At 36.4% G+C, this 18,999-nt stretch overlaps 1 protein-coding gene across 1 annotated transcript in view; it reads right to left on the bottom strand.

The window, feature by feature from the left end:
* The window catches only part of CASD1 (CAS1 domain sialic acid O acetyltransferase 1), a 44,613-nt gene extending 25,614 nt beyond the window's left edge, over positions 1-18,999 (bottom strand). The window contains exons 1-5 of the mRNA XM_019624725.1: positions 18,382-18,999; positions 11,238-11,334; positions 10,567-10,687; positions 3,279-3,323; positions 2,212-2,274 (exon numbers count right to left, since the gene is read on the bottom strand). Of these exons, the coding sequence (XP_019480270.1) occupies positions 2,212-2,274; positions 3,279-3,323; positions 10,567-10,687; positions 11,238-11,334; positions 18,382-18,952 (897 nt within the window). The 5' untranslated portion in view covers positions 18,953-18,999. The remainder of the gene's footprint in view (positions 1-2,211; positions 2,275-3,278; positions 3,324-10,566; positions 10,688-11,237; positions 11,335-18,381) is intronic.

Genomic DNA, 18,999 nt, shown 5'->3' with positions numbered 1-18,999 from the left:
TCTAACCAACCCCCATCCTAAGTGCCTCCATCCATGGTGCCTCCATAGTCCTCTGTGCTCAATCTGTTGTTATGCTTCATCTTAGCAGATCATCATTCATCAAACAGTCAATACTGGGGGCAGGGGGCTGTCACTTTGTGAGGGATGAAAAGTATAACTATTGCATTGTTTTGTACACCTGAAACTAATAAAAAAAAAAAAAAGAAAGTCACTATCACTTAGTTTGGAAATTCTTCAAGGGCTAAGAGTGGGGCTAATTCCCAGCCATATTCATAATATCCAGCACAAAGCTAGCAATAGTATATAAATAAAAAATATGGATCTTTGTATTTTCAGGCTAGCAGCTTACAATGGAAACAGCAAAAAATAAATAAATAAATAAATATATATATATATATATATATATATATACTCTGAATAAATCAAATCAATCAACTAATCAATCTGAGGTAATTACACGGCCATCTACCTAAATAAGTTAAATCTTTCCTTTCTCCCAATAACCTTAAGGAGTTTTACAGCAGAATCTAATGCTCCAAAAACTAGTTTTAACAAATTACAAGAACTGAAAATCTGAATATAAAATATATCTCCAGGTTATTAAATAACTAATAAATAAAGGTTTTCTGTAAACTTGCAGGACTTATAAATTATATTGTACTGATGTTTAACTATGAACTTCTACTACATTAATGGATATAAATTCAGGTCCTACACACATATGAAAATATGTTTAAATCATTTAAAATGTACATATAACATTATTCTACATTTCTGGACATTTAAAAATATATCAATAAAAACAAAACACAGTTATGTGCGACTCCAATTTACCAGGAAGTTGAGTTCTAGAAGTTGTTTGCATGTTTGTTTTCTTTGAAAACTTAAATACATTTTCTCAAAGAAACAAAGTTAGAAATGTTGGCTAGGGGCCGGCCGAGTGGCTCAGTTGGTTAAGAGTTGGCTTAAGAGCGCGAGCTCTGAGCAACAGGGCCGCTGATTCGATTCCGACATGGGCCAGTGACACTGTGCCCGAGCTAAGCTGTTGCTGAGCTGCCAACAGGTGGCAGGGTGGCTCAGTTGGTGTAACAAGATTGCCTTTTCGATGGTGGGCTATGCCCACCTGCAACTAAAACTGAACTCGGCAACTTGAGCTGAGCTGCCGCCCGGATGGCTCAGTGGATAGGGAGTACGCTCTTAACAACAAAGCTGCCGGGTTCAACTCCCACATGGGATGGTGGCTAGGCCCACCCGCAACTAAGATTGAACACAACACCTTGAGCTTAGAAGCCATGAGCTCCCGACAGGAAGCCAGACGGCGACTGGCACTCTAAATAATGAAGACTGAAGAACAACAACTTGGCTGGTCCCCTCCCCCAACCCCCCAATAAAATCTTTAAAGAAAAAAAAAAAAAAGAAAGAAAAAGAAATGTGGGCTAGGTCCCCACCAGAGCCTACAAAAGCTTATTTGGTGTACGAAGTGGTTACAGTACTAAACATTTACCGTGAAAAGTTGCAAAGAAAAATACCATTGCAGCACAAGTAATCAAGCAAAATAAGGTCAACAAAACTGAATATTGTCATATCCATCCCAATGCAAGTCCCTCTGGGAAAGAACACACATTTAATTAAAAGAATGATGAGAAACTATGGAGACTACCAAGGAAATTCTAAAGTGAACTTATGGAAACTTAGGGGTTTTCTGATCTTAATAGCATGCTTGCCTTTATATGTAATTTGTTTCTGAACCTTATGAGCCAAACCATACCAGGCTCAACTTTTGGGTTGCAAATGTAATGATAGAAGGGAAGAAAACAGGCTATTAAAAAAAAAAAAAGTTCCCTGAAATACCTGTCATGAGTCTGAAGGACAAAGTGGCAAAACACTCAAGAGAATGTGTGTTTTGTCAGAAAGATTGCCTGGGCTTGAATTAACCAAGCTACAGCAGTGCAGATAATTTTAAGTCAGCAAAGTGTGGGGTAAGCACAATCGCCTTAGGGTTAGAATGCTGATAGCAGAGATGCTGGATCAGAACACTTCCTCTTCTCAGTAAAGTGATAGAATCAATCCAGCACAGCTTAGCTGCTATCAAAAAGGTATAAAATACAGAAGTGGAACAGGTGAGTAAGGGGGGGAAAAACAATGGATGTTCATGTGCTTCTAAAATTTGGTTGCGTAAAACCAGAAAGGCCTATATTTTCAAATACAGACCTCAGTCCACACCTTGATACACTGTTTCATAGAACCATTAACTTCTGGATGCCACAGAAAATCCTAAGAGAAATGTAAGAAAAGAAAAAGTCAAAGAAACGGTTATATCCACCTTTCAAAGTAAACATTAACATCTCTCTTACTGTACTTTTAAAAGTAAAACACCACCTGTCTATGACCTCTTCATCTCCCATCTCGATTTGGCAAGAGTTTCATAATAGTTGTCCTTGTATCCACTTTGTATCTAAACTATACTCCACATTTTAGTCAGAGTAATCTTTTAAAAATGTAAAATGTGATCTTGCCACCTCCCTGCTCAAGTATTCAAGGAATTTCAACTGCCCTCAGAATAAATTCAAGTCCTGAAAATTGCTAAGAAGGTGGGGCCTCTGCCCAGACATTCTGCCTTTTCTCTGGCCACCTTTCCCCTTGCTCTGAGGACCCTTTGGGTTCTCCTATAGTCCTGGAATGTTCTCTGTGCTCCTTTTCTTCATACTCTTCCTTCTGCCTAAAATGCTCATAAACTCTTTCACTGTTCTTACTAATCTCTGAGGCTTCAATGAAAATATCACTTCCTCAAGGAGGAGAACTACTTTCAGTTTCCTGATCTGTACATCCCCAATGCCCCGTTTTCCTTTTTGCCATCCTTATCACACATGTATTTGTATGTAGAAAACTACAATGTCCTGCAAGCTCCATTAAGTCTGGGATAGTTTTGTCTGGGTCCTCACTGTATTCCTGGTTATCTAGGAGAAGTCACCGTGACTGGGAATTCAGAAAATTCACATATATTCTTTTATGGACATTAATCCTGAACACACGCTGCTTTCAAATTAATGTACAAGATTATTTTTTCCTGGATAAAAATCTGAAAGACCAAATTTTCTATTTTATTACACAAAATAGTGTACACGAACATTTATTCAATTATTTTACTATTCTTATCTACTCTCAATACACTGAAATATATTTAGCAATGTACAAAGCATTAGCTGATCTGCAAATAAATTAACCAATGAATATAGTTTCGACACGATAACATTTAGCTTACTATTATATCAACTTACCACTTTCACTGATGCAATCTTGTCTTCAAAAGGAATGTTTTCATGCTGCCATAAGAAAGGAGATAACAGAGAAATACTAATGAAAACATTTTATGTAAATAATTCTCCCCTTAGTTGCTTTTGTTGATTTATTTATGCATATCTCAATTATCTACATTCAACCTGAAGGGGAAAAAGACCTGCATAGAATACCAAAAAGTAAGTGACACTAGTAAAATTGTTTATATGTGATTTTCAACACCTAAGGTGTAGTTCAAAGATAAAACCTCAACTACAAACAAGCAGATAGGTGAACATGTCTATATAAAAGATCCTTTTGCCAAGATTGCCAGGATTTCAATTTAGTCACAGTCTTATCTATGGCAGAGACGGATTGCTCTACTACGTTTCCTGAGTCCCGTCCAGTTAGCCCGGGCAACGTGACTAGTTCTGGCCGACATAATGTGGACAGGTGTCACGTTGGTTACTTCTGGGCTGAATTTCCCAAGGCAATTCTCTAGTCGCTAGCTTAACCTGGTGCAGGGACTGAAGAACTAAACGTTCCAATGGTACAGCTAGAAGACCACAGAAATTCCAACAGCAGGAATCCCTGAATGACTGTGTGGAGCAAAGCCTCTTGTCAACCCACCTAGGACAGGCAGTGCTAAGTGAGAAATGAACTTCTGTTTTGTTAAGATTCTAGAGTGCTTTGTTGCTGCGGGAATACCTAATCCATTCTCACCAACATATGGGTATAGGTCCTGTCTGAACAGCAATAGACATATATGATCCTAGGTTATTTTAGGTTTCACTTTGAAGTCAGTAGATCAACAGTCCAGTTGTAGAAAAAATTAAAATCTGGTTCCATGTAAACAACAGAAATCCTTTCAGTTAAAAACCCAGAGTAGGGTGGGGCTGGAAGCGGTCAATAAAGAGGCTAATTCTCTTTCTAAAGCCAAGGTTGAAATGTTTTCATTAATTTAAGCAGACAGATAGTATTTATTTTTATATCTCTGTGAAATAGAGTTTGCTTTTACCAACAACCTAACTTTTTAAATTCTTGTGAGTCCTGCTCCAGCATCATTTCCTGAAAGGGCTCTCAGGACCATTAATTCAATGGAACTTGAAGGTATGTTATATGAGAAGACTATCCTTGGTGAAATAAGTCTGGCAAACACTGGGTCAGACAAAATCACACAAGTCTTCTCTTCCTACCCCATCCCAACTTTGTTAAAATTCTCCCTCAAAGGAATAATAGGTCACGAATTTCCTTTTTCCTGCTTTTGCATAGCTTAGTTAATTCAACCTCTTGCTTATTTTCCTTTATTATTTTAATGTGACATTTGATATATACAAAATGTCACATATATGTAAGTCACAGAGCACAGTAAAAATATATTAGAACTCGTGAATCCATGGCACAAATCAGCACATTACCTACACAAGGAATGCCCTACGTGGACCTCTCCCTCTCTCAATTCCTTGCTTTACCTAAAGGAAACCACTATCTTGAATTTTGTTTATATATTTTTTTATTATATAGTTTTGTCACATGTATATGCACCCTTAAATAATACATTGTTTAGTTAGCTTTCTTTCCAACTTTTAATTTTGAAAATTTTCAAACTTACACCAAAGTTTGCAAAGTTGCAGAAATTATAATGACCAAACGCCCCCCTTTGGTTAAGCATACATCTCCTACAAACATGGACATTCTCTTACGTAACTGTAAGTTATGTAAGAATCCCTAAGAAATTTGACAGTGATAAAATATTATCTACTATACAGCCCATGTTCAAATTTCCCTAATTTCCTGATGTCTTCTCTATAGTTCTTATATTTTAATCTAGACTTCAACTAAAACCAGGTATTGCATTTAGTTGTTATGTCTCCATAGTCTCATTTAGTCTAGAACATTCCCTGGCCTTTTAATATGTAGATATTAAATATATATATATATATCAAATTATGATATCAATATATATCAAATATTATATTTATTATTTTCGTAGAGTCTAGGTCATTTGATACAATGCACCAAATCTAGATTATAAACAGAACTGTTGGTTACCTTCTTGGACATGTCTCTTACTATATGTGTAAGAGTTTCCCTAAATAGTTCTAAAGGTTAGCTATACAAATGTTCAACCTCACATGATAATGCAAATTATTTTCTGAACTGTTTGTAACAATTCATACTTTCGTTAACAGTTTATGAGATACAGTCTCTCTGCTACACCTTGTCAGACTTTATATTTTTGCCATTGTTAAATTTTAATTTCTGCCACTCAAGTAGGTATGGTCTTAATTTGCTAATTACTAATGAGGCTAGATTTCCCTGATTACTAATGAGATTAAATATCTTTCAGGTTTACACTGGGATTTATGTTTCCTCTTCTGTGAAATGCCTGGTCATGCCTTTCCTCTGTTTTCTGTTGGGTCATCATTTTTATTCATTTATTCATTCATCTCCTGGAAATATGTTACAAATATCTTCTCCCAGTTTATAGCTAGTCTTTTTTTCTTTTAGGTATCTATTGATGAACAGATACTCTTAATCTTAAGTATGTAAATTTATCTTTTATTGTATGGTATTTTTTGTTTCTTATGTAAGAAACTTTTCCCTACTTGAATGAAGATAGTCTCCTACATTTGTTTTCTAAAGGTTTCAAAGTTTTGGCTTCCACATTTAAGTCTAAATTCATTTAGAAATGATTTTACTTGGTGGTATAAGGTAGGGATCCAATTTCATTTTTTTCCATATACATAACCAGTTGCCTCATCATCATTAACTGAATAGATCTTCCTTTCCCCCAGGGATGTTCAGTGACATATCTATTACTTATTAAGTCTTTATATGTGCATGTGTCTATTTTAGAGTTCTATATTCTGTTCCATTTGTTTCTTTGTTTAGCTCTACCAATACCACAGTGTCTTAATTAATACAGAGTTTAAAACAAGTCTTGATATTGGAGAGCAAGTCCTTTCCACCTGGCTCTTCAGATCTGTCATGGTTTCTCTTGGTCCACCGCTCTTATAAAATTTCGAATCAACTGCTAAAGTTCCACAACAAATCCTATTAGGGTTTTATTTTAATTATGTTGAACCTATAGATCAATTTGGAAATAACTCACATCTTTACAATATTGAGTCTTCCCATTCCAGAATATACTATTAATATATATCTTCCATTTAATTTTATAATTTTAAATTGCCTTTGAAAAAAATTTTATATTTTTCAGCCTATAGATCTTCCACATTTGGTACATTTATTACTACATATTATATGGTTTTTGTTACTATTGCATACAGTATATTTTATATAGTGTTTGTAAAACTCTATATTCCTGGGATTTGTTATGAAATTAATTTGAACAGATTTATTGAGCTACTATAATGAATTTTTGTATGTTTATCTTATAATGAGCTATTAAAATTTTTATTACATCTAGTAAATTTTCTATAGATTCTCTGGGGTTTTCTATGTAGATAATTATGTCAGATGAAATCCTGAGTTTATGTCTTTGCAATCTTTACATCTTTAAATTATCTTTCTTTGGCTAAGGATCTCTAATACAATGTTGAACAGAAACAGAAAACACAAAAATCCTTGTCTTCTTCCTGAGTTGAAGGGAAATGTGTCTAATATTTCACCATGAAGAACATTTACTGTAGGCTGCTAGAATTCTTATCAGGTTAAGTTAGAATATAAAGGAACTTACCTAACAGAGAAACAATGATACCAATTCTCTGATATTTTCGGAACTTGCTTAATGGCCCAATATATGGTCAAAAAAGTTATATGTGTGCTTTGAAAAGAGATATTCTCTGAATTTTTAGTGTATTCTTTAAATATTGAGCTATAAATTTGTAAAATCAGCCTGTTAATAGTCTACTATGTATTTACTAATTGCTTATTCTATCATTAATTGCATGAGCAGTGTTCAGTTCTCCCACTATGATGGAAAACTTGTCAACTTCTCACTGTAATCATATTAATTTTTGCTTTATATTTTAAGGCTAATTTATTAAATGCCTACAAGTTTAAAACCTTAGTGATTTGAACTTTGCATCACTAAAAAGTATGTGTATCCTTGATAATGCTTTTTGTCTTAAAATTTATTTTAAGGTATATCTTTTTAAGTAGCAGAAATTTCTTTTAAAACCAATCTGATATGTGTCTAACTGACAATATGTACGGGTATGTATGTATGTGTTTGTATGTATAAAACACATTTGGTATTAGATGAGTTTAGTTTTGTTTCATTTTTTTTTTCTTCAGGTTTGGAATTTATACTTCCTAATTATATCCTTTTAATCCTTGTACTTGAAGTTTTACTATGCATCTTTAACTTAAGTTTTACGGTAAGATAACACCTTAAAGAGTAAAGAGGATATTAGAACATTTTAATTGTGACCATTCCCCTCTGACTTACATGCGATTATTGGCCAGTTCATTAGTACAGACTTGTTATAAAGTATAAACAAATATTTTATACAGGCACTATTTGTTTAGATTCAGACATGTTTATGGCTTTCTTTACTCATTGTTTGCTTCTTATATTTCAGATGACTTTTTTCTGACTTATATCCCTCCTTCCTGAAGTGTATCCTTTAGAAAAATCTTTTAGTATAAGTCTACGTGGCAATAAACCCTTACAGTTTTTGTTTATTTGAAAAAATGTCCTATATTTCAAGAATAGAGAAATTTCTATGCTAGGTATACAATTCTAGGTTGAAATGGACTTTCTCTCAGAACGTTAAAGCTATCATTCTACTGTCTTCTGGCTTCCAATATTACTACTAAGAAATGTGCTGCTCCAAAGCTTAGCTTTCTACCTACAGGGCATTACATTACTGGCATCTGTCTTCAGGGCAACCTGAATCTCCACAGCACGCCTACTGTTATTGTTTTCATCTCTGGTTTTGCCTCATAGTTTGTCCCTTTTCGGGGTGTCTCCCATTTCCTCAAGCTCTAGAAATACACCAACAAGTATTTTTTTTAAATCTAGGGTTTAGTTGGTTTGAGGTAGAAGAGGTCCCCAGAGTATCTAGTTTGCCCTCCAGCTGGAAGCAAAACATACAGGTTTCCTTACTGCAAGGCTTCTCAAGTTTTTAATATCCTAGCCTAAATTAAAACCACCAAAGAGGAGGATATGATATCCAGCTCTGCCCAAACTGACTTCACCAGAGCTTCTCACAGAATTAGTCTTGCACAAAATATAGTTTGAAAAAAGTCCTAAAGCTTCTTAAAAAAAAAAATTGCCTCAATACAGAAAAAAAAACAAATTCAAACACAGAATTATTTTAATATTCCTATTCCACCCAAACGAACCCATACAAAGGCAAAACAACCCCAAACAACATATATATCAGCTTCTATAATATGACAGGCTCTCCTAGGCACAAGAAATGTATTTTAAAATAAAACAAAACAATAATAATACACAATCTCTGTCCTCAGGTTGTTCCGAGACAGGAGAACAAGCTAAAACACAATTTGGCAAATGGCTCCACTAGCAGTTTGAACTCAATAGTTTCTCGATAACTGTTTAAGACTGTGACAAACTGTCTTTGTTTCCTTTTTAAATGCACATAAATTTAAATGTCTCCTGTTGGACAACCGCAGGATAACTGTGCACCTCTAGGAAATAAAGAAAAAGAAAAAGGAAACCTAGGTGTTATAACTAGGGCTCAGAAACAATGTGCCATATTGTACCTACTTTTGGCTGTAGAGAAAACCATTACAGTTTTTTTCAACTAACTGTTGCCAAATCCATTATTAAAACTGTTTCTTTGAAATCAGAAATTTACTTTTTAGAAGTTTACTAAAGTTTTTCTTTGAACTGTGATAATGCCATTAAATAGTTCCAACTTGTCTGTATAATTTTGTGTGTGTATAAATGCAAATGGAAACTATATTTATAGATACCAAATAAAATGAAAATCATTCAGCTTTAAAATCAATAGTAGCCTTTTCCAGTGGACAAAACATCTAATAGCCTAAGGCCTCCTCTCACAAGGAATAGCTCCTATGAATTTAGCATCCACTACCATCAACACTAGGCGCCTAGGTACTTAGTTGTGAAGTCACTAATTTTTTAACTCCTCACCACAGGGGAAGCTGATGTGGACAGGCAGATTTTCATCGTAAGCTCATGAGCTATGGTATTTCCCCTACAATTCTGAACTTTCTTGTACTTCACTTTTTTCTCCTTGCCATTCCTCACTCCCAATCACATGTAATTGAAGACAGGGATCACTTTAAAAATGGATAAATGGACGGATATGATGAGATAAATCACAAAAAAATTAATTTTTAATAAACAGAGATATGTTCATATTTGTGAATGTTTTCAAAGATATATATATTATATATGTATATATTTAGTTTTTGTATATATTATATAACATATATATATTTAGTTTTTGTTTATTCTCCTAGAAGAATGCTTATCTAGAAGATATATTTTTAAAATAAGAACTTGTCTGTAAAAAGAGCACATATTTGTTGTCGCATTGTTTTAATTATACAGCATGACTGCCCAGTGCCAGAAATGCTGCAGAAAACTAGGCCCTGATGTACACTGCTTAGAGTATAAACTGAAATAGTTTAGCAATATAATCAATAATTTTTAAAGTATTTATCTTCTTCAACCTAATATTTTCATTTTAGAGATTTCATCCTAAGGAAATAATTTAAAAGCAAAGTTTTCACACAAAGATGTAAATGAAAATGTCCTCTTTTAAACTGTAAAATAAAAAAAAAATTAGAAAACTACAAAAAGTTTAGAAAAGGGAGGGTTATATAAAATTACATTATATCCATTCAATATGTTGCCATTATGAAGATAAGTATGTTGATTATATAATAATATGGTGAATTAGGATAAGTGGTGGGGAAAGAAACAAGACATAAAATTATACATGCTAAAAACATTACAAAATATGTTTTCAAAAAAGAGACTGAAAACAAATACGGCAAATATTAAAAGGAGGATAAGGGATACTTCCTCTTTGTTTTCTTTCTAGGGAATTTTTAAGTTTTTCCATGGAAAGAGTTCATTATTTCTGAAAACTGAAGTTTAAGTTAATAAAAGGCTTGCCAATCAATACTTCCCCCCACCACCTTTGTTTTTATGTTCCCTATTAGAGCAAATCATCCCTTTTTCCTTCCACTTTTCTCAAAACCAAAGTAAAACTTTTTATAGTTTCCTGTATTAATGTGAAGAGGCACATTCCTCCTGAAAACATTCAGTTGGTTAATTTCTAAAATAATACCTTAATGAAGAAACCAGATAAATTTTACCTTATTTCCTTCTTCTTTGAATTGGGGATTAATTAGTTTTACAAAAGAATAAAACAATTGACGGATCCTGGAATCTCCAATAAATGCAATATGTTTATCTACAAGGCAGTTCTTTGCCTCACTGAAATCACAAAGAAACATTAATTAAAATAAGTAAAATCAGTATATTGGCATTTCAAAGCACATAGTTTGTGAAAAAAATTAGTACAGGATTGTTATACATACAGTTACACTGCTTTAAAAATAGGTGGCCATGTTTGTTCTACCTACCAGTCCCTGTAGGATCAACTAACTCTCAATAATAAGATGCCCCATTTATTAAGTGTTTAAGATATACTCTAACCATATTTGCTTTATACCCATTATTTCAGAATAAGTCCATGAGGTCACTATCCAAGATCCACAGCAGGAGCCCTTCACTCAAGGGCTATCCTTGGGCCTGCTTACATCTCATCTGACATAAAGCAGCTTGGCCAAAGCTCTTCCCCTAATGTTTTTGGGCAGGAATCATAATTTGGATTCACTTCTACCCCTACCCGCCTTCACCAATTCTCTACCATCATATAGAGAAGTATCAGACAATACTTTCTTTGCTTCATCAACCCCTCACCACTAGATATTACAATACATCCTAGAAAAAAAACCCCAAAAACACAATGAAGAAATCTCACCTGATTTTGTATTTATGCATCATACAACTATGAGGTTGCCAAACTTTCTCTCCAAGAAATCTGCCACTTGAAAGAAGGTATTCACATGAATCGTTGCCTATAACAGTTAAACACAACAGTGTTGTAAACAGTAGTTAAATTTTCATATGTTGGTTATCTGACTCCATGTAAACTCTTTGGGACAAGAAAGTACAAGTTTTCTATGCTTCACTATACCTTTTAGGTGCATATTACTCATTCATGAGAAACTCCATAAATATCAGTGCATTACAATTCAGTAGGATTAGAGCCACTAATGACAGTTCTCTTACCCTAGAAGACTCCTAACTCCTAAATGGTACATTCGCTGCTTTGGCAATTCCTTCTGCTTCAGGTTTTCTTTCTGGGGACATCATCTCAATCTCAAACAAGCCTTTATACCTGTGTATCACTCCTACCTCTAGTTGGGGAAGAAAAGTTTAAGAGACATAGGAGAAGACTTTGGAAATGCCTTTGTCTTATTCAGCTATTACAACATGTAGTATATTAGTGTATCTGGGAACCTAGATAATGTTGAAGTATTTTATATGCTTACTCCTATTTTCACAACTGCCCTGTGAGGAAGTATGTTATCTCGACTCTATAAATGTGTGAATACAGACTTATTCAAGAACCTCTTAAAAAGCTTAATAAAATTGCCTCCTTTTACAATCTTACAAAAATAAGACTTATAACTGTTAGCCACAAAGCAGCCGAAGATACACATGATCAATATCAGTAAAAAATGGGCAGATTTTAGTTATTAGTGTTCAGCCTCTCTCCTTTCTTTGATAGCTCTTGATATTCCTTTAGGATGGCCAAATGGTTCCAAGTTTGGCTGGGACTGTCACAGGTTTACATAGAAAGTTCCACATTTGGGAAACCTTCCCGTCCTGTGTAAACTGGAACAGGTGGTCACCCTTCTTCCTTTGGCCATGTTACTGTCCATTTGCTTAGATGAGTGAAGAAGTTAAAACGAGGGTTGGAATCATTAAAATAGTTCAAATACGTCAAATGGATGAGGGAAAAATGAGATGTTTAGATTAACCATGGGGTTATAATATATGTATTATTTAATTTAATCTCGAGTTCTTTATTAACATTCAACAGTACACTCTATTTGTTTTAAAATTGTTAAGGTCAGGACAGGGAGTTTGGTAAGTGAAATATTACAGAACAAATATTGTACTGAACCATTCAGGGTAGGGAGAGGAAGACCTAAAGATATTTAAAGTAGAAGACATCCCTTTTCTCAATTCAGTTATCTATTTATCTGGCCAACATACATATAAAAGGTGATACAGATGCAAGACAAGTATGCATCAACAGTGAAAATGTTACTTCAGTGTCATAAATTCGAAAATAGAACAGAAAAGTAACAATACTGCATTATTGTGTTGGTGGAAAACTCGATAAGGAAAGCAGAATATCAATCATTAAATTTTTGCGATTATGTATGTAGCCTGTGCAAGCTTTTTGTATTTTAAAGATTTTTTAATAACATCTCTTTAAGGAAACTATAAATAATCAGTTCTTAATTCTTTCCAATTATTGAAAACTAGTTCCTGTTCTAAAAAACAACATTAAGCTACATAAATAATCAAGGAGTAAAGAAAGACCTATAAGAGCATACCAATTGTTTTCTTAAAAACAGCACTCACGCTGCATTCTTTTATCATGACCATACAGGAATATCCTATTAATAAAAATCTAGTAAATGTTTAAAATTAGGATGAAACTTCTACATTATAGCATTTCTACCTCCTTAAATACATCTATGAAACCAAATGAAGTTAGTAACACATTTATTTTCTAAAAAAGTTATAAGAAGTTGCAAATAACTAGGTATTAATTCCTTGTTCTTCCTTTTCTTCTTTCTTTCTTTCTGCTTTCCTTTTTTAAAAAAAAGTTATTTGATTTTTGTTTTAAAATAGAAGCCTAAACAGAAACACACCTTAATCAATCTTAAGTGTGTGGGATTATGTTATTTATTAATCATCTATATGGGTTATCAATATGATTTTCTGAAGATGGAACGACCATGCCAATATCTTAAAATAACCAGTCTTTTCTCCACCAGAAAAGGTGTTTAAAAATGCAAAGTTCTTCGTTTCCTTCTTAATACTACTACTCACAAATTGTTTTTCAGTAGTTCAGCTAGTGGAAAACAACAGCTCTAATCTGATGAGCCCTAATTTAAAAAACCCCAGAGCAAAACAGATTTGAAGTTGTCACTAAGCAAAAACAACACTGTAAACTGGTCTTTCCAGCAAAGAAATTCTTAATTTGCTCATGAGTGCTTGTTGACGATGACTTCTTATTTTATGATGCAAAGTTGTTTTTTTTTAATAATCCTATATCTGAATTTAAGTCTCTGTATATCAGTTAAGGTCCTATTAGAAGACAAACTACCAGCTATTTTTATAGAGAGAATCTAATATAAAGAATCATTAGAAAAGTAAAAGAATTGCTAACCAAAATAGAAAAATAGAAGAAGAGATTGGCTTATTTATATTTGTCAGCAAAGTAATTAAAATAGTAGTAATAATAAATACTATTATAATCTGATTAAAAATAAATTAACCTGATCTAGAAAAGAAAACTCCACAAAATTCCAAACTCTAAAAGAAGTTCTCTTTTTCTGGGAAAGAAATATTTTTTGGATCAAATCACTAAATGTAAATCTAGATGTTAAAATAAGTTAATGTGCCACATTTTTATTACGTATACTAACTATATATAATATATGCTGAAACATGTTTTCCGTTCAAAATTTGCCCAGAAAAGCCCCAAACAGAAGAAAACAAACAAAAAAACCCCAGTCATTATATTCGATTGCCTCATATAATTTTGATAGCTATTTGAATACAACCAACATGAAAGTAATCAAGCTGTGCACGCGCGTGCACGCGCGCGTATACACACATACACACACACACACACACACACACACACACACACAGAGTAACTAAAGGAATAGAATTATTTACTTCAACTATCTCCAATACTAAGATTATCTAGATGAATGGCTGTCTTCCTCTTTATTGTTATCTTAAGCATAAGCATTCTGGTTTGTCAATCTAGTCTTAGGTTTTCATGCATGATTTTTCTATAATAGAAAGATACTAAAAGTAAACAAAAGAAGTAAAAAGACAAACAGGAAAAAAAAGCTGAAAAACAAAATGTAACAACTAAAGAAAACACCTGATGTGCTAAATAAAGTGTAGCTTTTATTTTCCTTTGAATACCTTTGGCACACTGGACCTTTAGACTGAATTATCCTACCAAAGCTGTTTCTTACTACCAACCAAGAAAATACCAGATCACAAAGTTTGCAATATAATCTACAGTATATTTTGTTTGCCTAAAATTCAGCAAGTTATACTTTAGTCTGTGGTTGAAAAAAAAATCACCATTTACATTTTTCTTTAGACAAGCTAGGAGTAATTACAAGTAATGTCATATAGATTAGGATTTTTCTAGCAGTCAAAGAAGGAAAAGCCCAAGAGACCTACAGCTTCTTTCTTGCTTTAATTTCTGAGGCTTTGAACTTACTTTTCTCCAAAACATTTGTACTTAACATTTGTATTTAATACACCTAATGACAGAATTAGATTTCAACAAAATTCAGGCATTTGAAGCAAGTTAACTTTATCAATTAAAAAATTAGAATATATCCAGATTGGAACTACCCTTAGGGCTATAGATATTGGCCTCTTTTCACAGAAATGTTTTCAATCTGTAATCACAGCATTAATGGACATTTTGTAATTCAGTAATGTTAAAGATTGATAAAACTTGAAAAAAAAAAGTTATAAAAATTACTTTTTAAATGTCATCTACTATATAATGTGAAAATAATATTAATAATGCAAATAAAAAACAAACCCTACTTTTTAAAGTCCAGATCAGAGCATGCTATTGGAACATGAAATTCAATTAAAAGCAAAAGAACCAAATGCTAGGAGGAAAACTGAAGAAAATAAGAACTTTAAAAATCTATTTATCCAATAATTGTGTATGGAGCTCCTACTGTGTGTTAAGCTCTGATGATTTAAAGATAAATAAAATACCCTTGAAAGCTCATAGTTTGTCTGGGGGAGAAAGATACAAATTATTATGATATAACATGGTACGTATGTACTAACTGCTGTAGAAACACTTAATTTCTAATTTCTACTTCTGTGGTGGTGACATTTGAACTAGGCCTTGAAGTGAAAATCTGTACTTTCTTTCCAGGAGAGAAAGGCCATTGCAGGCACAGAAAATCAGGTATTTGTGAGTTATGTAAAAGGGCAAAGCATATTTAGACTGTGTGCCTGGAGTTCAGGGAAAAGAAAAAAACCAAAAACACAGGTAATAAAAAATTAAATGGTCAGATTTTGAAGTTCTACACATGCAACTTTTAGAAAATCACTTCTCTGGAAAAAGAATAGGAAAACTCTTGGCTGGTACTGTGAGGTTGAATTAGTGTTTCTAAATGGTTGAATACATGTCCCTCTGGAAAATGCTTTCTCACTCCATCTTCTATACATCACCACCATGTGAGAAGCTCGGAGAAAGGCAGACTATAAAATAATTGTATGAGGCTGACTGGGTTCTCAATCCTACCTCAGTCACTGACTAATTTTGTGTCTTTAGGCAACTTAACCTCTAATGACTCATCTTTAAAATGTAAATAATACTGTAATTTGGTGAATCTAAAAGCATTGGTTATAACACATCACTATTTTATGTAACTATTTTATGGAAAAGTGTTATCAATTAAACTTTGACATGTAATGGAAGTTTTAAAAACTCATCCTGATTACAGAAATGCTAAAAATGGGGCAGGAGCGGAGGATGGAATATAGTACTTGTATCCACCTCATAGAATTGTTGTAAATACAAAGTGAATTAAAATGTGTAAAACCTTTAGTAGAACAGTACCTGGCATATAATGCGTTCAATGTTAGCATGTTGTGTTTGCTTTATTTTCTGCTGTGTGCAATTCTTTTACTTTCTGTGGTTTGTAAATAAAGCAAGAGATACTACACATATGTATTCAAATTGCATTCACTCTACCTTGCTTAAGGCATACTCAGAGCCACACATTGGGGATTTTAATATACAGCGAAAACTTCTATATCTAATATAAGAATATCCTTTCTTATTCTAAAGGTTTATGCTATTGTGATTCAAGTGTATAGTTATCAAGTGTATATTGCATCTGACTCAGTCTGACACTGCCAAAGCATAAGGATGGCTAAAAAGTTCCTAGTAAGATTAATTTTCCCAAACAGTTTCTGGCTCAAGTTCTTGACATTCAGTCTGGGCAAGTACACACACCAGGTGTACTGCTTCACACTCAAGGCACTGAAGCACCTAGGGAAGCTGATGACTAGCTTCTGGAGGAGGCTTTATAAACAACCCCAGATTGTTACACTGACTCATAAGGTTCCATCTGACATTCTATTTTCCCTGCTGATGGCAGATCTCGAAAGAATGACATAATCTAAATGTAATAATTAGTACCCAAGCTTATCAAAAGATAAAAGCACAATTAAAAGGAGAAATTAGATGTTTACCTTTAGGACTATGGCACCAAAGTTACACAAAATTGAGTTAGATTACTGTCTTTTTATACCAAACTAGCATGTGATTAACAGTAGTTACAAAATTTTCTTAAAAGTCACCAACTAATGCATCAACATTGCTAGTTTTGTTTTGCGTATGATTGTTACAGCAAGTGCAGATTAAGCAATGCCCTGCCAGATCATATGGCTGTGATCTATATGGGGCTGGAGGAGAAAGGCCTAAAGGTTTGTATCAAGAATTTATCTTTTGAAATCGGTTTACTGTGTTTATATAAAGAGCTATTCATCCAGTATGGCACCAGAGTATAAGATTTTTAATCCTCAAGTATTGGCAAAAACAAAGCAGCAAAATTGATCAAAATGTTCTACACTTTGAAAGATTTCCTGGGATGAGAAGAGAGCTCATATTCCAAAACCTCGTTTACTGGATATTTTGCCAAAGTGGGTGTGAAGTTAAATGGAAATTGCGTTAAATGCCCACCTGTCCATTTATTACACATTACATCTTGACCAATTAATCTCACAGTCACCAAAAGATGTCCTGATAATGGCTTCGATATTACTAAGAGCCAAAAATAAAAGATCATATCATTATTAATCTCCCTCAGCCTGTCACTCTCTCTCCTAGTGGCATTTTTTTTACACAGAAATTTTGTTTTCCAAAAATCAATCAACGAGGACAAGTAAATATATCCTTGATGATTGAATGATCATTTGTTCTGAAATAAGGTCATATTTCCTTTGCCCCTTTACACCAATTTCAAAACACACAGCGAAGGCCTCCTTTCAAAGCGCTTCCAACTTGCTTTCATTGCCCACCTCGACTCCTGTCAACCCCTAACTTCTTTTAACTTATCTGCCCCAGTGCCTTTACTTTGTAAAAAGCGTGCAGCCAGAACCCTTCAAACGTTTCACAAAGGCTGGGTGACACCTCCTCCATTTGGCCAAGGGCATCTTTGCCAGCGGTAGCCCCCGGTGGCAAAGGAACACAGGGCGGCTCTTGCCGCTGTCCAACAACAGCTGGCCCTGCCGTTACAGGGCAGAGGCCGGGCGACACCAAAGCTAGAGAGCTGGACCCCTCGGGCGCAGAATCGGCGACCCCACTCCTGACGCAGGTGCCCCGTTGCAGGGCAGCCTTTGCCTTCGTGCCTCCCGGCTTGGCCCCCAAGGGCCACCTGTCCGACCTCCTGCACGCGAGCCCCGGGCCTGGCGCGTCTCCCCCCACCCGGCCAGCTCTCGCTGGAACCGGGACCCCGGCAGCCCCTCCGGCCAGGCCCGGGTTGTCGTCCGCGGTCCCAGGGCAGGCGCTCGGGGGGCCTGGAATTTACGGGGCCTCGTCCGGTGGCGGCCCGCCCTGGGGTCCGCTCAGACCGCCGGGAGCGCCCGGCCCGCCGCTGGGGACACCTGGGGGCACGTGGGGGCGCCGCCTCCCCCGCGGGCCCGGCGCGCGGGCGGCCGCGTGAGCGTGGGCGTGTGTTGGACGCGGGGGGCGGCCTCCAGCCGCTGCGTCGCCTCCTCCCCCAGCCGGGGCAGGGGGAGGGCCCGCTCACCTCGGTAGCGGCGGGAGGCGAGGTGGCACACTGCGAGCAGCAGCACGGCCACCAGCGCCAGCACCTTGGCGCTCCTCACGCTGAAGTAGTGGTTGATCTCCCGCTTGCCCAGGTTGTAGGCCAGAGCCGCCATCTTGGTTCCTCCATGACAACAGTGCGCGGCGGAGCGGGGAAGGGGCGCCGCACAGGGGCAGCACTGGGGCTGCCGCCGCCGCAGCCAGGCGACGAGCCGCCGCCAGTCCCCGAGGTCGCCGCTCGCGCCTCCCGCCGGGGAGCCTGACCCCGCCGCCGCGGTGCCCCCGGCCTCCACCTGGCCCTCCTCGGCTCCAGCCGCCTCAGCAGCCTCCCCCCAACCCCTGCGCCGCTGCTCCGCCGTGCCGGTTCCAGAGGCGCCCTGGACGCCTGTCTCCTCCCCTTCCTCCTCCTCCCCTTTAGCCTCCTGCCTTAATAGCGGCTGCGCCTCCGAGGGGGGTCCGGATGCCCAGTGCTCCGGGGTCACGGGCCCCAGACGGCCCTCCGGAGCCACCGGGTCACGGGCGCCGGCGGGCGGCGGGGGCGGCCGCAGGGACATGGGGCTGTTAGGAAAGGACCCGGGATCCCAGCTGGCCCGACAGCGAG

Source organism: Hipposideros armiger, unplaced genomic scaffold, assembly GCF_001890085.2.
Source record: "Hipposideros armiger isolate ML-2016 unplaced genomic scaffold, ASM189008v1 scaffold_603, whole genome shotgun sequence".
NCBI lineage: Eukaryota > Metazoa > Chordata > Mammalia > Chiroptera > Hipposideridae > Hipposideros > Hipposideros armiger.
Note: the sequence above shows the minus strand (reverse complement) of the source record. Positions and strands in the feature narration are given on the sequence as shown.